At 36.0% G+C, this 23,189-nt stretch overlaps 2 protein-coding genes across 10 annotated transcripts in view; one reads left to right on the top strand and one right to left on the bottom strand.

Moving 5' to 3' along the window:
- The window catches only part of NCAPG (non-SMC condensin I complex subunit G), a 60,809-nt gene extending 38,044 nt beyond the window's left edge, over window positions 1-22,765 (bottom strand). Inside the window, exons 1-18 of the mRNA XM_021554401.2 lie at window positions 22,598-22,765; window positions 21,783-21,992; window positions 20,671-20,899; window positions 19,239-19,384; window positions 18,226-18,310; window positions 14,834-15,026; window positions 13,196-13,345; window positions 11,015-11,155; window positions 9,899-10,022; window positions 9,119-9,208; window positions 8,787-8,966; window positions 8,255-8,365; window positions 7,598-7,717; window positions 5,859-6,095; window positions 5,353-5,534; window positions 2,545-2,719; window positions 1,936-2,097; window positions 935-1,106 (exon numbers count right to left, since the gene is read on the bottom strand). Of these exons, the coding sequence (XP_021410076.2) occupies window positions 935-1,106; window positions 1,936-2,097; window positions 2,545-2,719; window positions 5,353-5,534; window positions 5,859-6,095; window positions 7,598-7,717; window positions 8,255-8,365; window positions 8,787-8,966; window positions 9,119-9,208; window positions 9,899-10,022; window positions 11,015-11,155; window positions 13,196-13,345; window positions 14,834-15,026; window positions 18,226-18,310; window positions 19,239-19,384; window positions 20,671-20,899; window positions 21,783-21,992; window positions 22,598-22,708 (2,818 nt within the window). The 5' untranslated portion in view covers window positions 22,709-22,765. The remainder of the gene's footprint in view (window positions 1-934; window positions 1,107-1,935; window positions 2,098-2,544; window positions 2,720-5,352; window positions 5,535-5,858; window positions 6,096-7,597; window positions 7,718-8,254; window positions 8,366-8,786; window positions 8,967-9,118; window positions 9,209-9,898; window positions 10,023-11,014; window positions 11,156-13,195; window positions 13,346-14,833; window positions 15,027-18,225; window positions 18,311-19,238; window positions 19,385-20,670; window positions 20,900-21,782; window positions 21,993-22,597) is intronic.
- A 112-nt stretch (window positions 22,766-22,877) lies between these two features.
- Window positions 22,878-23,189, top strand: part of FAM184B (family with sequence similarity 184 member B) — a 44,861-nt gene continuing 44,549 nt past the window's right edge. For 2 of the 9 annotated variants that reach the window (XM_085578524.1, XM_085578523.1), the window contains exon 1: window positions 22,879-23,034. The gene's annotated coding sequence lies outside the window, so the exon portion shown is untranslated. Of the gene's footprint in view, window positions 23,035-23,189 lie in introns of all 9 variants that reach the window. The other 7 variants (XM_085578530.1, XM_085578527.1, XM_085578529.1 and 4 more) reach the window with 5 other exon arrangements.

Below are 23,189 nucleotides of genomic sequence, written 5' to 3'. Positions count from 1 at the left end.
AAAAACTAGCTAATAAAGCTGACAGGAAGTTGAAAATGTCACTCAGCTCTAACTCCATCCCAGCAAAGGTCAATAATACATAAACTATTCCTGACAACTGTTTAGCTCCTTCCACTGTGTTGGAAGCTGAGCAAGCTGGACAGAAGATCAGCTTGTCTGAACAGAGACCTCCTTGTGGAGCTCAAGAGAAAAAAGGAACTGCAGGATCTCTGACAGCAAGATCAGGCTCTGCAGGAAAATGGCAGAACTGAGGTTCATACATGTGGGGAGAAGGCACCAAAGGCCGAAGTTCAATTACTGTTGAAACTGGTCAGTGTTTTGTGATATAGTAAAGAAGGACTTTTGAAGAAAAAGCAGGAGAAATTCCAAACAAAACACTGGATGAACACTTGCTGAAGATGGACAGTCACCTGACTAACAGGACTAGAGAAAAAAGCAGAGCAATTCAGTGCTTTATTTGCTTGATTCTTTAATATTACTGATGCACCTCAGGCTGCCCAGTCCCCCGAATCAGAAGACCATGAGCATGGGCATGGTGATTTTCCATTTGAGGACACTGATATTGTAAGGGACCAGCTCCAACAGCTGAATGTCTGTAAGCTGAGCATGAGCCAGCAGTGACATCCTGGCTGGCACCAGAGACTTCATGGCCAGCAGGTCCAGGGCAGTGACCATTCCCCTGTACTCAGCACTGATGAGGCCACACCTCAAATCCCACGGTCAGTTCTGGGCCCCTCACTGCAAGAAGGACATTGAGGTGCTGCAGTGAGTCTGGAGAAGGGCAGTGGAGCTGGGGAAGGGTCTGGAGCACGAGTGATATGGGGAGTAGCTGAGGGAGCTGGAGGTGCCTCCCAAGTCCTATTATTTCTTATTTGCATCTGAACAATTCATTGAATTGTACACGTGCTACTGTACTACACCCCTGCTGAATTACCTTCTTCATTGGGAGCAGCATTTTCAGACAATGTGATGTGTCTTTCCTGTGTGCTTTCAGAGAGACCCATTTCCTCAGTTCTTGCAGAGTGGTTTTTGCCCACATTAGGATCCTTGCTCAATTTCAGTTGGATCTTCTCAATAGCTCTTTGACATGGCTTATCTTCCACTTTCTGGAGAGCACACATTTAATGTTAAATGCTACTTAAATTTACAGCTATTTATTTTATCAATAAAATTTGCCTACTAATAGGATTAGGTGAAATTACTGCACGAAGGATACAATGTGTGATATGAAAATGACCAGTCAAGCTAAATGGAGAAAAACTCTCCATCAATACAAGGCACTAAATTTCCTTTTTTTCAATATCTTTTTTAAAAGATAACCTGATTTTTTTTAAAATAAAACCTGAAAAAAATTAAAGTAACTGGACACAGAGTACAGCTACCACTAGATGATATGCCCATTGTAGATTCAGCATTCTTACCAACATTTCTATATACTATTTTGTTCTATATGTGCCACACTTCCAAATTTCATTTTCCATATTAATAAAAGCAGCAAATCCTTGTAATCCTCTCCTACTTCATCTTAAATCAAGCATCCTTGTGATGCTGCCTAATGATCTTCCTATTATAGCATAAGTTTAGCTGTAAAATTTCAACTGTTAATAATTAACTGAAGATAAGCTGCAAAACTGCAAGACTCAATACTGAATTTTATTTTAACTTAAAAAAAAAATAACTACACCACAGTTATCAAAAGAACTTGCTGTACTGCAAATGTATTAAGTCGGGCACACTGTTTCAAGCTGCTTATACTGTCTTTGGTTTATGCAGTGATATCAACTCAGATATTGTAAATTATTTAAAAATTAATTTTCAAAACTGGTTAGAAGATAAAGTCCAGTCATATGGTGATAGTAAACAAAAGATCAATTTTTAAAGGTATCAGAATATTAGACTCCTAATGATTAAAAAACTAAGAACCATGTGTACTACCTCTTGAATCTCATTGAGCAACACCAGAAGATTCTCTGTAGAAGAACTACTGAGTTCTAGACAATTTAAAGCTTTTGCATAAATACGGACATCTGGTGCAGTGGGATCTGCCAGAATTTCATTGCAAATTTTCATGGCTAAAGTATCATGCACTGTTAACTCCTGCAAAGGAAAGAAATTAGGTATTAGTAATTTTGCTGGGAACTATTTACAAAAGACTAAGCAGTGAGAACAATCTGATTTAAACAGTTGGCTAATTTTACACAGCAGATATCTTCCTAAAATGCACTACTTCCAGTAGATTCACCAACTGATTTTTATAAATATCTTCCACAATATAAACAATTAGCCACATGCAAGTTCCTACTAGCATTTTTTAATTATAAGACAGAGGGGAAATTTGGGAGAGGGCAGGGAAAAAAAGGGAAGGAAAAGGGGGAGGAAAGTGTCAAGCTAAAAGACTTCATTAGCTGAACAGGCACTCATTTAATCCAACTGCTGACACCTGGAAACCCAGAGAGACCCTGACAGACAACAGTAAACTAAGGGGGAGTAAGTAGTTCTTAATCTGACACAAGTACTACTTTCCTACACTTTAACTCATTGTACCTGGTAGTCCTGAAACTTCTTGGACTGAAGGTTCAGTCCACTTTGTCTGGTCAGGTCCACTAACAGTTCAGAAACATTAATGATATCTACTTCAGCCAAAGGTGATGTTGCAGGAGCATTTAAGAGTGTTTGCAGAGTTGGAAGATAAGCTTCTTCAAAGCACTCCTGGTTAGACCTGTTTCAATGAAGTCAAATATTAGTAGCAAAATAAGACAAAATTAAGTTTTCTCTTCCATGATGAAAGTTCACTGACCTGGTACATCAATCAAAGCAAAGTGAGAGCAGCTAAACTTGGAAGTAACAGCCAGAAAGATGAAGACATTAAAACTGCTTCATAGTACCATTTGAAACTTTAGCACATGGTATTTCAAGCAAGATTTAGTAACACTTCCTTCCTCTGAAGAATTTGAACATTCATCGTTACTACTGAAAGCTCATCTGATATATACAGACATGTTCTATCTTGAAGGACAAGAAAAAAAATTCCATAAATACATTTCTCTAATTTATTTTCATAGATTAATCTTGTTTTCTGCTCATTCCTCCTTTCTGCTAGCATTTTTCTTTGGGGGCACTTCTCATTGTGTAAGAAAGCAAGGAAACCTGGTAAAAGTACAGTGGTTAACGGGATTTTTGGAAGAAATACTTGTGATTTTTTTCTCAGAAGAGTACATAAGTCTTGCCAAGCAAGCCTAAAAATCATGTTTCACTTGGTTGTGCAAGTTGTCAAAGTGTGGCTCCACAAGACTTGTCAAAACAATTTAACAAGTAAGATGTCAAAAAGTACAAGGTACAGTTGAAATGAAGCCTTTACTCTTGCTGATATTTATATTAACTTCCTATTTTAACCCAAATAACTACAGGAGAAAACCAAGAAAGCAAGTAATTTTTAAAAAAGCATATTATTTGATGCTGGATTATGGAACCAAACCATCTGCCAAAAAACCTTTTTGAGCACTACAATTGACTACAAAAGAACCAAAGCAAGAACTCTCCCTTTCAGCAGCTTTAAGGCTTTATACTGGATCAAGCATTACTGAAGTATCATTCAGACTATTCCTTGTAAATGAAAAAAAAACCAACATCTCTAATAACACACAGGCACAAGGCAGAAGCTTCTCCTCTTATGCTGCCTAGGAGCTTAATAAACTATAGAAGACAGTCCATGAATAAGAATTGTCCCTATTCTAGCATCTCATATCACCCTTCTGACATTACAAATAATTTTAAAAGTCAGGATCAAAATTTCTTCCTCAGCGTTCAAATATTTCATTTCAAAAAGTAAGCCTCTTGATTGTATCTGTGACCAGGTGGAAAGATTAACAGAGCAGCAACCAGAAACAAATGGAATTTTAAAATTCAGTGAGAGATTAGTATCAAATCTAGGTATGAGCCTCCACCAAATCTCATTTATTACCCATGAATGGCAACTTTGCAGACAAGTTCTGAATTACACCTGGTATTTAATAATTCACTTCTAATAACAGAGTATCTGTCACTGAAGAATTTATAATAGACCATTTATGATCCAGGATGCAGACAATATTTTGAGACAGAAAATAAGTAAGATTTCCTAACTAAACAGATTCTAATCATGAGCAAGACTAAGACATAGGATTTTTTTCTCCACAGATTTTTCAGATTTTTGCTCAACACATACACCACGTATTTTTTTCAAGAACACAATCATCTATGAGGTGCCAGAAGAAACTGCCTCATCTGCAAACAACTTGGAAATACATGGGATTACTCAGGTGGGCAGTCACTAGAACTCATAAAAAAAAGAATGAGATTCACAGCATCAGAAGATGACAATCACAAGTAAAAGATTATCAATGTTAAAAGCTTAAATTCATTACTCATTATCAGAGATACTGGAAACATATAAAATCAATTTTCTCTTACTTTCATAAGAATTTGAGTAGGGAAACCCCCATTCTATAGGACACTGGGTATTTTTCTTTGGCTTTTTTCTGACAACAGCAAATATCACATTGCTTAGGGCCTTTTTCCTCTTCAAGACAACTCCCCTTTGTACTACTCCTCTTAATGTGGTAACATATAGGTCACAAAAATTTAATTCAATTTTTTGAAAAATAGATAAGGTTTGAAAAATAGATAAGGTAACATAATACACCTAAAAGAAAACTTCACTATACAAAAGCAGATAAATACTTAGTTTGTTCTAACTTGGTAAAACCACTAGCAGCTACTAAAAAGTAAGCTTTCAGCAGCAGGTAAAAGGAGATGAGAATTGCTATTTAAGCTCTTATTCCCTTCCATAAGCTCTCAACCTCTTTCGTCCACCACCAAAATAAACAGGAGATTTGAATATGCTGTGAATTTAAATTGGACTATTCCTTGGTTCAAAAACAAACCCCAAACCACAACCCAGCAGCCTGCTGCTTTGATAACTGCTGGGCACTGATTATTTTCTTTTGAAGCATTCCTGTTAGCTACTTCTTAGTGACACTTCAAAGCCTACCTGTAGTGCTCAACATAAATAAGTAAAGCACATATTTTTAAATTAATTTTATTCAATCTCTTTGAGAGGAGTTTCAACTGTGGGCTTAGGAAAGGAAAAAAAACATGGGAAACTACAAGTTAACAGGGAATTAATGGGAAGTCTTCAGAATGGTCACAGGTTGAGATTATGTACTTTCAAAAGCAATAGGCATACGAGGCTGAATTAGATGTCTAAATCTAATTTGCATTTGTGCCATTTGTAATAGAGCAAGACCAAGAAAAGGTTCCTAAAGCTGCCAGATGAATGTATATTGTCATATAACAAATTACAAAGAGCATTACCTATTTGCATAAGCAAATAAAGGGAAGAAAACTCCCAGACAGTGTCGGAGCCGAGTATCTTCTTCAGTCATGGGATTATACCACAGTAAAACAAGACGAGAAAGGAGCTTGGCACTGATCAGCCTCCCAGAGAACATCAGTTTGGCAATGCCTTCTGCAGCTTCTGTCCTAAGTTCTGAATACTGAAAAAGAGCTCATCATAAACACAATACACCAACCATAATGTTTTTCACTAATACTTTACTGTAATAGCCTATATCCTATCCTAGCAATCACTTCTCTACATTCACGTATTTCCACCTGCAAATAGAATGCAAAACTATTCACGGGTAATCTTAGCTTGCACCAGTGACAAACTTGTCATTTTCTAGGACAGGTATTTGAATATTAGACCATTAATTTCAATTCATATCACATACTATTCCCAGGCAACCTAATGAGATGATAAGCCATCTGCAAAAATAATTCCAAAACAAAACTAAGGCAAATTTTATAATATTTCTTACCTCGCTGTCTAAGAAACCAGAAAGAAGCTTCAGAAGGCTGTGAACTGTGGCAGTCTCCTCTTCTTCCTCTACTGTTTCACTTTCATCCTCACCATTTTCTGTTCTAATGTGTGCATTTCCACTTTGAGAGTCATTGCCTCTTCTGGTTTTAAAAGGCTCAATTCCAAACAGCATTAGTTGATCGAAGATTGCCTTTAAAGCACTGAGCTTTATCTTTATGTTATCTATTTGTAAAACCTAGGTTTAATATGGAAAATAAATATATCATCTTCCAGTAGACCACCAATCTTGAGATTAAGCATAGTAAGATTTTTCCTTGAATAAGATTAATCATTTTGGGAAATTTTTTATAATACTTGAACCAATTTGCAAACTTTAGGAAGGTGTGATACAAATTTAAACCTGAATTTATAATACCATCTGGGAAATAATTTATCAAGTCAACTATGCAATTTGCACTACAAAAAATCAAATTATTTTCACTTATGGAGTGAATATCCATGAATGGGATGTAATTCTTATTGTTCAACCCATAAATAGACACTGGACAAACATAGTCTGATTGCCTGTGGCAGGTGCAGAGTGTTAGGCATTACAAAAATATAGCTAAATAAAGTACAGTTCAATTAAAATCACAGTATGTAAAAAGACAACAGGGACCAAGTGAGTAATAAAAGTCAAAGTTACATAGGTTATTGTATGTATTATCGTAGAAATAACATGCAAGTAAAACCATGCATCATGGGTTAGCCCAGAGATTCTACATCTGTTTAGCCCAACACCCTACTTCTGCTAGCAACCTACAGAGAGATTGTGGGATTTAGTACCTGCAGAAAGATTACTTAACTCAAAAATTTAAATTACTAAAGTAACTGAAATCCTCTAGAAACAAACTTTTTTTTTTAATGTGACATACTGAAAGGCAAGCTAAAAACAATGTAACAAAATGTTACTTTTTTAGGAACGCAAAGTTCTCCTACCGTGACTGACAACACTACTATCTTATCTGAGCCAAGCGTATCAGTTCAAGTCTTGCTGTCATTTCTCCAGCGTCTGCCTGAACACACTCTTAGAAGAGCACAGTGGCCACCCACACTTCCCTCAAAGCCAGAGTCAATAAGTGTCATATCTGATATAATTAGCTTGGTATCACAAGGATGGGAACTGTGGATATTACAGCATCCAACATGCTCCATATCCACAGATGTTTGGCCATGCTATTATTTGTTGGTTTGAATATTGCTTTATACTCTAGTTAACAACTCTTCCTTAATCCTTAATATAAGCATATTAATTATTCAGAATTTAAATCAGACACCGAATATCACAGGGAAGTATACAACAGAAATGTGAAAACCATCAGACACATTTTCAGTTTGGTTTCCCAAGGAAGGCTTAGCGAATTCTACAGTTTCTCTTTCCAGTACTGAGTAACAAATACATAACAGATTTCGCCCAGATTTGGAAGAGAATATGAGACCTTAAAGATATGGAACTCCTAGAAAATTTTAAGACAACAGGTGACCTTACAAAGGTAAAACATGCTACTACCAAAACAAACTGAATCTTATTAGACATCAGAAAAAATCTACAGGAAACCACACTCCCCAGATCTTCAGAAAGTCAGGAATTACTGGTTCTCAAAGAACATTACTATGTATGATAGCTTGTTATAGATACAAGACTAGATTTATTTGCTAAGTCATAAAGACCATTTCATTTCTCATAATATATTTTACCTGTAACAGCAATGGAAGCTGTTGTTGGGCAAATTCTTTGTCCTGAAGGGTACAGCAACCCAAACACAGAACTGCCATATTTCTCACAGCTGGGTGGACATTAGTTACACCTGGAAGTATCTGAAAACAATAATATTAAACTTTATAATAACTTTATAAGACAAAATACATAATCTGAAAATAAAACTCTGACTACTAAAATATGCTTACCCTGAAATGAAAATAATTTATTTTGATACAGGATTGGAAAATGGCACCTACCAAATACTCTGTTTATCTAAGTATAAACAGAAGTGGATTGAATGTTGTTTGAAATCAGAAACAAAATAATAAGCATTTTTCTTTGTGTTTTTAATAGATACTTGTTTTCAAACAAAATGGAGTTGATCACTCTGGGAAACAAATAAACCAACACACAACAGCAAGCCTACACATTTCTGCATAAAATACATTAACATTCTTGCAGAGAAACAATACCCAGTTCCAAGGTATGAAATACAGATGCCACTTTGATGTACTTGAAATGGTTTTGAGAAGACAATTGTAAAAATCCACACAAAAGTAAAAACAGACTAGATACAGTATGAACAATGCAATGGCATCTTTTAATATTTGTGCATTTACTAAGGGTTAAAGTTACTTTGTATTCCTACATACCAGAGATTGAATGATTTCATTAATAGTTGGACTGATTCCTTTAGAAAGAGACATGATCTTCAGAACCTCATAGCACATCATCAGACACTTCAAAAGTGTTTCAGGATCATTCTTCAAGTTGGAAAAGAGAAAAACATTATTAATACAAATGGTGGCTATGATAAGAATGGGGCCATTTATCATAATTTGTCCTTACCCAAATAAACTTCTCCTGTTCTATACATTTGTTATGCAAGAATATTAATCATCATCTGCCTATAAGCTATGATCAAAATAAATTCCTTTTTATGCTTTCAGTCAGTTAAGAGTAAAAAGAATAAGAACAAGACTGCAATTTGTTTTTTCTAGAGCATACCATCAGCTTCTATACAATTTATCTTTTGCTAGAGCATACCATTGACTTCTATAATTGCAGAAGAAGACTACTAATACAATTTTGTATTTGAGACAAGGCCAAGCTACACTTTCTTTTAAAATTAAGAATAATTTTTAAAACATAACCAGCACTTAGGAATACAAGAAGGGAAGATACCTTCTCCACACGCATTTCTTTAATTTCAGTTTGCTCTGCAGTTTTTATCAGTTCATTTTTTGTGTTTTCCAACTCGGTTATTTTCTCTTTTAATACTGATGCTGTATTAAAATCCTGAAGAGTAATGCATTCTTCCAAAGCTTGTTTTGCTTCAAAAAGTTTCACTTTTATTTCAGCCAGCTGAAATATGAAGTAAAAAGAAAATTAACATAGTAACCTCTGTGGTATTAACCAGCAATACCCTATTGACACTGGCCAATATTAACCTACTATATAAAACTCTGGATGATTAAACTTAAAAATGTTTTTCTTATTAACTAAATTCTGCTCACCTTCAGCTCCCGCTTTCTTATTTCAGCAGCATCAATAGGCTGGTCAATTGTAACAATTGGCTCACGAACTTCTGATATAATTTCTGCAATCTATTGTTACAAACAATGTATTAGTACCATTAACTGCAGTTCACGTATACTAAGCATTTAACTTTCCCAAATTTAAAATATTATCTTTCTGAAAAAGTATTCCACATCCATGCAGTTTCTCTTAGCAGCTCACTCCCTGTAAATAATCCTCAATTTGAGAACACATAATGTTACCATGAGCACATTTCAATCCCATTTTCTCCCATCCAGCTGGGTAAGCAAGGAATAAGAAGACTTTAAGTACCTGAGTTAATAGGAGGGAAATCTGAAAACTGGAAACCAACATCATCCTCACTTTGAATGTTTTTGTCAAACCACTTTGCATCTAATATGATAAAGTATTCTGGAACAGGCTAATGACACTTTCCTTGTCTGAGGACTGCATTTACAATACCAGTCACATCTTTAAACATAAAGGTCTCTAGGAAACCACAAAATGCAGCCATGCTTAAAACCAAAATAAGAACAAACAACAACAGCAAACCCCTCCACCAAAAAAAAAAAAACAAAACAAAAAAAAAACCCAACAAAATAAAACAAGCAAACAAAAAACACACCACCAATGCAAAAAAAACCAAGGGGGAAGGAGACAATATTTAAATACTGATATTTCTTTTACAATGCTTCATAAAGGCTGTTTGATTTATGGGGAAGACAGAGACTAGAAAACAAGCTTTTACAATTACTTACAATTTGAATCCTTCTGTCCTCATCCTTAACAATACTGAGCAATCTTTCAACAAGCAGAGGTATAAGTACTGCTGAAGTTGAAGGTAAAATGAGAATCTTTTGTAAAACAACTAGCAGATGCTTTCTGGATTAGAAGAAAAAAAAACAAAAAAAAAAAACAAAAAATGTTTGCTTATTCAAGAAAACGGAAGACATAAGAGTTACTATCCTACCAATTTGGAGATATTGTGATGAAGACTTCATAATACAGTATGAAACTTTTCTCCATCACTACATTAACTGCCCAATGTATCTTCTTACTTAGCAGTGTTTGTCTTTTACTGATTTTACCTGTTTTCTCTTGATTAGAAAATGCTGAATTTTTTAATCGTACGTCCCTACTGTCCAAAGTCATACCAGCAGAAACAGTCAGTATCAATACTGCAGAATGCTTTCATGGAAATTAATTGACAAACTAAAAAAAAAAAAAAGAAAAAAAAAAGAAAAAAAAAGAAAAATACAGCTTAAACTATCCTGCCAGTCTGGCACACATTCCCACATTCCACTGAGAGTTTGAAATTACTTCTGTGTTTATACTACCATAACTGCAAGTTTTCACAAAATGTCTGAGATGGTATGAATTTTCAAACTCGTTCACTCTTCGTACTTCACACCAAAAGGCTGTTCAAATTGTAAGAATGACAATTTAACCTGGCATCTAAGATATTTGTAGCCTTTTAGGCCTTAGCAGATTATAGCTTAAAAACACAAGAAACAGGCTTGCTACAAGTCATCTGTTGTGAAGCAGTATGCTTTTCTCTCTTTGCTTTTTACCTACTTTGTTCCAAATAAGCAGTTCTGTAATTTCATAATTTCAATAATACTTTATGGAAACAACTAAATTTGTTTCCCCTAACAAACTTCTGAATTAGAACTTACTATTCCATAAAAGTAAGCAAACAATATTTGGCACAACGCTGGGACCAGTTGCACTAAGGAGACTGCTTTCTATTCCAGCTAGCATTAGAACTGTATTTTGTCTGTTTGATCAGGTTCTTTTCCAAGCAGAGGTTCTATGCCTGTCCTCAGGCTTGAGTGTCTTAAGCTTAGTAACACAAGTTTGATATTTAAGTTTACCTTCCTCCCTCTTCCATGGTATCCATGCAGCCTATGATCAGGATCAGTTGCTGGCCTATGAATTCTTTTGTCATCAGGTTTTCAAAACAATTAAAATCTTCTTTTTGCTCTTCACTGAGAATTGGCATATTTTGAAGATAACTGAATCCAAACAGAACAGATATAATTACATTCTGATTCACTGTTGGACAGTAATAAATAAGTAAATAAATAAAAACACTCCAAACAAATCCAACTATCCATGCCTGCCCCACCCCAATAAAAAAACACACCACTTTCTTGTCCTATATAAGCAGATTGTTATGTTAGGTACAAACCCTAAACATTAATGATAGTGTTTTTTTCATATATTATTTTTCGGGAAGTTATTTATACCAAATAATGTACAGTTTCAAAATAATGTACTTCATTTTAAAAAAATCCCTTTTGTGAATGTAATATATAGGAAACAAACTGTCAAGTAATGCTACATGTGATTTCAGTTCCGTAAAAATGCATAAAGGTAACATCTTAGGAACAATTGCAAAAGTGTACAGTGACTTCTTCATCTGATTAAATCTGTCATCACAGAATAATAATCTGTTATCAGATACATTCAGCCATACATACATTCATCAGATACATTTCAGCATGAAAAGTGTGATCAGTTTGTTCAATTTCTTTGTTTTTTTATCAAAACTTTTTCTATCAGTAGGAGTTATGCATGTTCAGAAAATCTGGAGTGAAACATCACGTACAAAATTCAGTATCACAAAATACAATTCAAATATTGACATGAACTGTGAAAAAGATAGGGTTTTTTTAATACCTCAGCTTTGTAGATACTTTTCATTAACAGCTTGTTATTTTTAGCAAATTTTTACAATTTCTTCAAATTTAGGACAAAAAAAAATTTGCATGTAACTACTGTTTAAGAAGATCTGAAATGAAAATTGTTTCTGATCATTTAATAATGTCACCTGCACCAGGTAACAGTGAATATGGAAATGCAGCTCACAATCCCACTTTTTTCTGAAGTACCAATTACTTGCATGTTCCTGCTTCTCCTAACAAACACCCTCACAGTGCACTGCACAACTGTACACTGTACACCGGAAGATTGAGTGAAAATCTTACCTGAAACAACAGCTCAATAGTTTAACTGTTGATACCATAAACAATTACTAGTAAACCTGATTAATTTTAGCCTCACCCTGAAGAGTAATGTAACAAAGGCACTTTGAGCAAGACTGGATGAAAATAGAACAAATGTTCTTTTGAAGAACAGCTTTTTTGGAAAATAAATGTTTCATGCACTGTTAAATGCATAATGAATGAATAAATTTATACCCACCAGACTAGATATATATTTCAAAACTAAGGAAGCACAGATGCTTAATTTATTAAAATTTATGAAACATGGTAACACATTCCACACTGAAAAGTAGCAATGACTTCTGCAATCACTACCAGTATACAACATCCAGTACAGTAAGAAAAGAATGTGCATATTTTTAATTGAAAACATCTATCAATACAATGCATTTTTTAGCAGATCTGATTCATTATTTCAGAAAGATTCACTGTTTTACAGGTACAACACCTCAGTGAAGATTTCCCATCATTATCCGTGCTCAGAAGCAAATTCTGTTCAAAATTTATGTTAAGACTAAAGAACCCCATGAAGACAAAAAAAAAAGAACAAAAAAAGACAAAAAAAACCCCAAACAAACCCAAGCAAAACACACACCCCATCAATACAAAAAATTGCCATTCTTCGCTTAAGTAAAAACATTGCCTTAAAAAACATTCATTTCCAGTCTCCTGCGCCCTCCAGTTAAATAACTGTTCTGTAACTGGCTCGTTTCGCAGCTCTGTCACTGCCTTCAAACTTAAGTTTTTAGGAAGCAGGCCTGCCTCAGCAGGCAAAAGAGAAGGGAAGTTTCAATTCAAAAATTCTTCTCTTAGGCACAGTAGCAAAATTTGACTTTATTTTCAGACATGACAACAATGGGAGAAGTGTCAGTTTCTGCAAGCTCTAAAAAATCTCTCAAAAATCTTTTCAAAAACCAAAGCTAAAATCCATGTTCAAGCACAATTTTGGGTTTGAAGGATACCTGAACACTTGAATAAAAGAAATATTCTAAAATTTTAAAAATATCTATTTTAGTGGTAAGAGATTTATTTTTAAATGCAATGTACCTCAATAAATAATCTGCATATAGAGCTGGTTCTGGCAACACCTGTTCTAGTAAAACTTCACCTTCTTCACCTTTTGATTTTAGATATTCACAAAGACATCTCCAATATAACACATTCTCAGCTGTTAAATCCTCCTGTGGAATCAGCTTTCTAAACAAAAATAAACAAAGCAATATGAAGAGATGAATAAAAGAGTAGAAAACAATAAATACGCTGAAGTATTAGAAAATAAGAAATAAATATTATTTCCAAAAATGCAAATAAAACACCATCAAAAGTATTTCCCACAGAAATAGAGATTGAGAAAAATAACTTTGTCTCTCTTGAGGACACAGAGCTCCACAAGCCATTCAGTAAATTGCCCTTCACAGTATTTTAACTCAAGGCTGTTCACACCAGTTTGCAGAAGCATTCTGCCTTCAGACCTTCTAGAGCAACCAGCCAGTTACTTTATTAAACGTTGTTATCACTGCACAAGTCTGGAAAACTGAACACCATTAATCCACAAAAATGCAAAACTGCATTAAAATAATTTTCAGCTTCTATGAATTGTTTCTTCCATTCTTAATACAAAATCTTGAGACAACAATGGAGTAGCAATCATAGTATGTCAAATGCAAAATCTAATACAACTTTTTCCCTGCAACTCTGTAAGTTCATCATCATCTGCTATCATACATAGATCATCCATCATGAGACCCCCTACTCCTTTTTAGATCTATAGTATTTTTCATGCCAAGTATGGCAATTAATTTTTGTTTTTGAAGCAGAACATTAAGTTGTGCATTAATTCTACTTCAAAACAGAAGACAATATCACTGTGGTGGTACTTTTTTACTCCCTTGAATCCCATTTTACTTGTAAACTACCAACAATTTTGATTTTGCTTTAGATTGCTCACACACAAAACAAACAAAAACCCAGACAAAAACGCCCAAGATAACATTTAGATGAAAACTGCTTGTTTGTAAGGTTCTCATAAATCTGACAGGTCTTTATTTAAAAGTAAATTTAATAAACAGAAATCACTTTAAAAATCTAGCCATTTATCATTCTGATACTCCATCATTCAAACTGTACTCAAAACCTTCATACAAAAACAATCCTACTGTTTTCCATAAATTAAATTAACGTAAGCTTCATTACAAAATGAGTAATTTGACTTACTTTTCAAAATGTCATTGTCTAACAGATATGGTACTTAAAAAAATTCTCAGCCCAGTTTTTCAGAATGCAAGCTTCATTTTGCTCAGCATAAAAGTCAGACCAATCGGAATTAAGTGATTTTGAAGAGTGGTAGGAGTCTAATCTCAGATGATAAAATTAAGTGACAAATTGTCACTGATTAAAAAGCAATAACCAAATCTTGCTCTGTATTATGGGAGGAAATGCACAGTATCATATGAAGGGCCTTGCATTCTGGTTAGTATCATGACATGTTTTGAAATCAGGAGATGCTGCATGCACTGCACTCCAAAGCTGTAGATGTGGGCCTGTCTGCTTTAGAAAGCATCAATAATAGTGAAATAACTTTCTTACACTGGAAACATGCCAGTATCTTAAGAGGTTAAAAGGAATTTAGTTTTATATTCTCATACAAAATACTCATCTTTTGGAAATGAAGAATGCTCTGCATACCTGCTATCAAGGTTTTTACAGTTCTGAACAATGTCATGAAGTGGAGATAATGAAAACATAGCATTTAGTACTGGGGTGGCCACTTCTGGGCAGTTTTCTATATCCAGTCTATGAAGCAATTCTAAAATATCCCCTTCAGTGAACTGTAACCAGGCTTGAAGTAGCTTCTTCTGCATTACCTCCTTTACAGCATCTAATAATACAGGAATTCAAATATCAAATATTAAACATATTTTCACAAAACATTTTTTCTATATTAGTCTTTTTGCAAAATAAGTTATTATACAGTTAAACTTAACTGTACATTACCTTAAATAAAGAAAAACCCTGTTGAGCAAGAACTACCTAGGGCACACCCTTTTTTCAAGGCAATGTAATTTTTCCTCTTACAGGGAATTAAAACAAAAAACTCTATCCAAAAGAACTTTTGCATTTAAAGACAGTATCTCAACTCATAAATCCTACAAACCACAAACTCCTGTAGAAGAAATATTCAAAATCAGACTCACAGGATAGGTAAGACTGGGAGGGACAACAGTAGGTCATCTGGTCCAACTTCCCTGCACAAGCCATCCCAGAGCACATGGCACAGGGCTGCATCGAGACACTTTTTGAATATTTCCAGTGTGGGAGACTCCACAACCTCTCTAGGCAACCTGCTTCAGTGTTTGGTCACTTGCACAGTACAGAAATTCTTCCTCATATTCAGATAGAACATTCTGTGCATCAGTCTCTGCTCATTGCATCTTTTCCAATACTTGGCAGCACTGAGCAGAGCCTGGCTCCATCCTCCTGGCACCCTCCCTTCAGACACTGACAGACATGGATGAAGTCCCCTCCCAGTTTTCTCGAGGCTGAACAGGCCCAGCTCTCTCAGCTTGTCTTCGTAACAGGGATGCTCCAGCCCCAAATATTCTGAGTAAGCCTTATTACATACTTGCTCTATTTCAGCAATCAGCCACTTTTGGAGGCAGGTTACTACATGTGAATTGACATACAGAATTCTCATGCTATTTCAATTATGTGAATGGATTATGAAGTTTACATATGCTACTTTAACTCCCTACTCACCATTGCCACAAGAATCCAGTTCCTGGATCAACAGACTACCATTTTAATAATGAAGAAAGTATTTATGGGAACATCCAGAATGTATACATTATTAATGCATTCACCCAGACTTAAGCAGGGAAGTTGAAAGTCTAAGAGTCTGATGGAGGTAAAAACATAGTAACTAGGAAGGAAAACAATTTTACTCTTAGGCTCTTTCAGAAAACAATATGCAGTATAAGGGAAACAAAATCCACACACACTAACAACATTCATCTTTCCTCTTATATGTAACTCATGATAATAAATACAGCACTTAAATATAGTTTAGAGTTCAAAATGTACTGTAAAAAGGCCTTGAAAAAGCTAAATTACAGTCCTAAGGATAAGAAGCCTCTCCAAGAAGGTGAAAAGCATAAACTAGTAGAATACAGTACAATGAGAGCTGAACTCACCCTGAAAAGCATAACAAAGCAAAATGTGGATTATGTATTCTAGACCTTTTCTAACTATAAGTCCTTGTTCTGAAGCCAATATAGAAAAACACCCAAAATTTTAATGTAGGTAACCTTGAATGAGCAGGTTTCTCTCTTGTTAGTTCAGGAGTTACCCAGATAAGCAAATTCAATAAAGATATTCAAGATTACAGGATTTACAATATTTGCAATATAGAATAGCCAATTTGGAATACAACCTATCTTACCAGGCAAAGAACATATGATATCAGTCAAACTATGTACCCTGGCAGATGTTTTCCCCTGTCATGTCAATAAAAAGAAAAGTCCTCAATAGCTGGGATGTAAAATCATCCTAAGGAAGAGACAGACACTAAGAAAGTATCTGTCCTGGATCATAAAAGAAGACACTTCTTTCTGCTGAACACATCAATGTCATCAAGAAACAGGCCACATAGAAAGGCTGCACTTTCTCTTTAAGGGAATACAACAAATATTTGCTCCTGACAAGTGAAGGATCACATGAAAAATTGGGGAAAGTAGTTTCCTCCTCAGTTTGGAAAGATTACTAAAAGAAATGCATTCACCCTAAGAAGTATCTCTCAAGACCAAGGATTACTGGGGGAGTGGCAACAGCCAGCAGACAAGGAGGAACTAGTTAGATAAAACAAAACTAGTGTATCAATAAGAAACAGTAATTCAGAACACGAGTTTTTCAGTGCTGGACTTCAGAAACAGAACATAGCAAACTTCTAGGCTAAACTTGTAGGCTACTACAGACCAATTCAGGATAGGAGAGGCAAAGTGACTAAAACTTCTTATACAGAAGGAGGTGGTCTTTCTAAGTGTAGTTCTACAAAGCATAAAAAAGGACTCAGCTGATTCTCTCTTCCTTTCCTGTCAAGAACAGAATAAGATCCCCAGCTAGCCAAAAACAATAGCAGATCAATAAAAATACATGCATGCATGGCACCTTAAGGAGATCTAGTTCCCAGTACTTCAGTCTTGTTTTGTAAGTGGATATCCACATAGATCATAATTTTCACAATTCCCAAGCAGCATATCATCACTCAGTAAGGGAACTTCTCAGAGTAAAATTCAGCTTAGTGCAGGCTTTCCAATCAAAGTAGGGGGATTACACATCAGCACTCAGTAAAACTAGTAGCTCCTATTGTGAAATTCATGCATACAATTGCTGCTGCTGAGGAAAAGAAAAAACCAAAACGATGTTCTATGTAGGCAGGGCAAAACTGTCTTGCTCAGATGCAGGTGATGTTTTGATCTTTTGGCAACACCACCCCACACAATTATGGGTATATTCTGAATGGCTCTTTCTATAGAGTGATACAGTACAAAAGACATTAAAAAGAATAAAGCTGCCCCATGGTGAAATGCATAAGGGTCAAAGATTCATTAAAAGAAAATTCAAGCTAGATAAACAAAAAAATAACCAGCTGAGAAGATTTCTCTCTGAGAGCACACAGGAAATATTTTCAAACTGATATTAATGTTCACGTTTAAATTCTTTAATACATTTATTATTTACAAAAATATCTGTAATGTAACATTTCCAAATACACCAAATTAATTACATTTTTCTGATTCTGTGTTTAATTTTTTTTTTTAATTTTAATAGTATTTGGTCCTATTTTGAAGCTCATTGGCTTTCAGGTTTTTTGAAAGTGCAATTATTTTCTGGTTTGTTCACCATAGGGGCCTGGAAAAACAAAGCAGCAAGCAGATTTAATGTGTCTAAACACTTCCTGATACCTCTTCAAGCTCCTTATTATTGCTATCACAGCTTTTGCACATGTCACCCCAACAGATTAGAAAGTATTCTCTCTAAAACATTAGTATTAAGATGTTAAGAAACCCATGATCTCTTACCAGATCTGTCATTAAGTCCTTGTTCCAACAATTTAACTCTCTGTGCTATTGTCAGAGCTCTCATGTGAACTTTTTCTGCCAAAACCTTAAAAAAATATTAAGGCATTAAAACACATTTCCACATGTGATAACAAATGATCCCATTACCTACCTATGGTTTTACACTTTGAGTTTTAACTATACCTCCACATAAATCTTAAATCAATAGAAATCTCTAATACCTATACCAACAGCACTGTACGAACCCATTAACTATCAGATCCTTGCGCATGGAGGAAAATGCAAAGTAAAATAAACAATAAAATTAACACATGGCTTAGAAGCTCATCAGCTCTGCTTGAATGCAACACCTGGACATGAAAACTATCCTCTCTCTTTAAAGTGTGAAGGGTAATGAATACCTACAACAAATTACAGAACTTGGTACTTTCCTTAAAAAGCCTAATGACACAGAGATTCCATTGAAAAACCAATCTAACCTAAAATAAAATAAGCAGAAGATGGTTCTGTGTGAAAAAAATGAACATTTTGTTTCAAGATCTCCCATAAGATGCCTACATAAGAAACAGACATGTTAGCATACTTTCTTACCTCTGCATGTAAACATGAGTAACGTTGATACTTCCTAAAATTACAATACCAAAATTATGTCATTTTTTACTACTGCTGTGGTCCTAACATCCACTATGTAATAACAGAGAAGAAAATTTGCTTCAGTAACATCACAAAATGCATCAAGAAAAAACAATAGACTGCATACATAATTTATACTGTTACTACCTCATCTTCAACAAACGAATTCTACCACACAAGTAATTACTATCAAGCAAGTTCTACAGTCAAGTTCAGCAGTTTTAACTAGAAAACTAGTATTAAATCACCTCCCCCTCAACATTTTGGTAAATGAAAATAAATTATTTAACTGTTCTTAGTGTTAAGTGACATATAATAAAATACTTAAAGTCTTTTTCCTAAGTCAGCATTTGCAGTTAATGGTAAGTAATCCAATTTACCTCATATGCCAGCTTTCTGACAGCCTCCTTTACATCCATGGTGCGGCCTACAATTATTGGCAAAGTCCTTTCTGATGGAGCGATACATGACAGCACAGCACGTCTCACATCTGAGTTCGCATCATTTTCAAGCAACGTGCTGTAAACTGAAAATAAAATAGTCATAACAATGCTTTCATATGAGTTTGAAACAAAGAAAAACAGAAAATATTTTAAAAAAAACAATCAGCAGCTGTTACCAAAACCCCTCTCCTGCCCCTGCAGAGCTGATAATTTAGGACACGGTTCAGGGTCACAATTCCAAGATTTTATGGTAACTACATGCTGAACTATTATGTCAAAAGAAATAATGTTCATAATCATAAGTAAGATCTATAGTTAATAACTCCAAAAATTGCTGCTCTAAATCCCACCCATAAATAACCACTTTGTCATTTACTAGCAGAAAAAAAACATTTCCAAATATTGGCTCTTTAAGACCTGTATTCACTAGTTGTACTTCTTCATTATCTTTTGTGATATCTTCTTTATCTTTTAGATCCTCAAATTTTCCTATAAATGGAAAATTTCAATCTCCATTAAGCCTACCAGAACTCTTACAGTAAATCCCTAACATCCCTCACACTCTTTTATTATACTTTTGAACCTTATTCAAAATCTAAAGCAACTATAAATTTAGTTTATCAGAGTATACATTAATTCATCTTGTTCTGTGAGACAATGATTTACTATGAAATTTATGTGCTCCTAAATAAGTAACCTATAAACAACACATAGAAAATAAAACTTAAACGAAGCTACCTTAACAACAGAAGACACCAATTAAGTAATTCTTCACAAAAGGCATTATGTAAAGATTAATCAAGGCACAATTTACATACCAACTCTGCTGGTACAAACTAGACTTTGTCTACCTTGAGGCAAAGGAAGTAGCAACTTAGTCAAGAATCATACAATACACAAAGAAACCCTCAAACATCATCAAGATCCCTGCATTACAAGATGGTGATCTCTTCTAGAAAACTGATCATAATTTCAGACAACAGTAGTTTTTCTCTGTTATCTCTACTCTTCTAAGAGTTTTGTACTAACTTAATTAACAGTACCAAAGGGTTCTTAGAGGGCAAGAACTGAACAAACACATATTATACCTCCACTCTAGTATACAAGACATTTTCACAAGCCTATTTCTACAATCAGTTCACAGAGCCCAGTATGATTGTCCAAACAGATCTCTCCTAACAGTTGTCTTTTCCCCTTGAACACACATAGCACTTGCATCTTCCATCTCCTCTAGCAAAGAGTTGCACAGTTTAAAAATTATTACAAGAATACCCTCAAACAACCATATATCCAATGCTCAAAAATAAAACCTTTAAAATACTGTAAAGTAAGGTAAATTAGACAAAAGAGAAAGACCAACACTACTTACTATTAACAACAGGGCAGTTTTCATCCTTAGGATCTTGAAGTCTTGACAGGGCCAAGACAGCTTGAATTCTCACACTTGGAAATTTATCTTTAAGTCTCATCAGCATAGCTTCATTAATTTTATCAAATAAGTCATCATCAATCTCAGCATTCTCTGGCATATTTCCCAAAATCTTATTAACAAGCTGACAGGTTCGAAACCTAACTGCATGGCTGTTCGCATTGTGAGACTTAGGGAAAGAAAAAAAAAATATTCTTATCATCACACTTTTCTCATTTCCAACGTAAGGCTATTAATATGTACATCTAAGTGCCTAAAATTCTACAGAATAAATGAAATATGCACTTCTGTGTTTCAAAAGCTTTTCCAATTTAATTTTATTTTTAATCTCAAAAAGTCACAGAACTGAAAAGCAATTACAGCCCACTGCCTGGACCAGCATCTCTAGAAAATTGGCAGTACCTTCACAAAGGAAGCAGCACACTGACCATGGCATACAGCCTGCAGTGCATTAGCCAACTTATTGCTCTGCCTCCATAAAACATTAGAAGAAAAAAAAAACACATCAGCAATTATGATTAGTTATGTTAGGCCTGATCCATAACCTTTCCATGGCAAATCAACAGTTTAGGAAAATGTAATTCTATTTGTGTGCTTCTGCTGTTGGAACTGTATATCTTTCTATGTAATGCAGTAAGCAGAAAGGACTAATACACATGCCAACCACAGTTGCATAGATCTTCTAATATTTTTGTTATCAAAGGGAGAGTATAAATTAATTTCCACCACACTCCTACAATTTCATGCTTACAAATATACCTATAGTAAAGCCTATAGTGACATATCAGATAGTCATATAAGAGAACTTTCATTTTTCTCAAAGGCCCATTTTGAAATCCAGTTTTTGAATTACTGTGTGTGATGTGGTGTATCTTTTTGTGCTGAGAGAATGGGGATGGTGTTACTTGTCAAGCACTAGCTTTGTTTTGCTTTCACTTTTTAAGTTCTAATTTCTAAGTATTGTCAAGTACCATCAAGTTTTCCCCACTGCAAAAAGTTTCCATTTTCTAAGTTAGAAATGTTAGACATTTAAGAATATATGTTAACTGTACCTCAAGCAGGAATTTAAACACATAATTCAGAAGTAAATTATCTTCTTCTCCCTCCTTACTACCATCTTCTGTCTCCACATGATAGAAAGAAGTAACAAATCCAGCTGCAAAATTGATCACTCGTTCCACTGCTGGTTCCCGCCTGTAGATTATCATAGCATACTTGAGGAAGTGAATTAATTTTTCACTAAAGCCTTCTTTATCATCCAACTGGGGAAAAAAAAAATCAAACCACAACAAAAGATAACTATCCGGTTCATCTTTCAAAGCTCTACCACAGAAAAATAAAATAAGTGGGCTGACAATTGACAGCTTCCAATTGAATTTAAATTGTTAAAGGGTTACAGCCAGCGGCCGGGCCCGCTGTCGTGCCCTCCTCAGTGAGTGTTTTGCTGTAACTCCACAGCAGGCACATTATAACCTCGGGGTTCGTCCCGGCCGACAGATTTCAGGACGACAATCAACACCCCACCATTATATCCATTCTATCCTGTGCCACACCCACATCTCGGGTATCCGAGCTCCTTCCCGCGGTATCACCAACACCGGCGGGCAGCTCTCACCGCCGCGTTCGCCGGGGACAACTGCGCAGGATAGTTCAGCGGCCTGACTTTGCAGCATTTGGGTGGCTTTATTTGGGGAGGGCTGGGGGTTTGTTTGTTAGCTTGTTTTTACGTCGCGGGCTCTCCTTAGGCACACTGGTGTCCGCTTTAGGGGAACACTGCGGAGGCGGCCCCTGCCCCTCGGGGGACCAGCGGAGCAGCCGCTGGGGCCCTCAGCTCCCCCCGCGCCGGGCCGCCCGAGGGCAGCCGTACCTGCGCATAAGTGCTCTTCAGAGCCACCACGAGCTTCGCGTGGTTCTGGTGAGGCTTCTGGGCCAGCTGAAAGGCTTCCTGGACCTGCAGCGGCTTCCTTTTGGCTCCCATGGCCGGGAGCGGCTGCGGGACCGACCCCTCACGGCCCCGCGCGCGCCGCCAACGGCCGCGGGCCCCGCGCGCGCGGCTTCAAACCCCGCGCGGGAGCGGCTGCTGATCTCGCGAGAAGCCGGGCGGGCGCGCGCCCGTGCCCGCGCGCTGGCGGCCGGGAGCGCGCGGAGCGGCGCCATTTCTGCAGTGCGAGAGCCGCCCCTGCAAGCCGGGAGCGAGCGCTGCCGCGTCCGCCGGGCCCCGGCGCCGAGTGCAGACTGCCTGAGCCCTCCGGGGATGGCGACTTTACCCAGCGCCCTGGACAGCCCGCTCACCTTTCTGTGAAGGTGCACCCTGTGAAAAATGCATATTTTATGATTGGCTTCTCGCAAATATTACAATGAATATTATATGTGTAATGTTAAAAGGTTATGCTGTATTAATTCTCTTAAGTAGTGTGTTAAATATAGTTTTAGGTTTTAACGTAATGTTAAAATAGAGA

This window comes from Lonchura striata, chromosome 4, assembly GCF_050655825.1.
Source record: "Lonchura striata isolate lonStrDom1 chromosome 4, ASM5065582v1, whole genome shotgun sequence".
In the NCBI taxonomy this organism is placed as follows: domain Eukaryota; kingdom Metazoa; phylum Chordata; class Aves; order Passeriformes; family Estrildidae; genus Lonchura; species Lonchura striata.
Note: the sequence above shows the minus strand (reverse complement) of the source record. Positions and strands in the feature narration are given on the sequence as shown.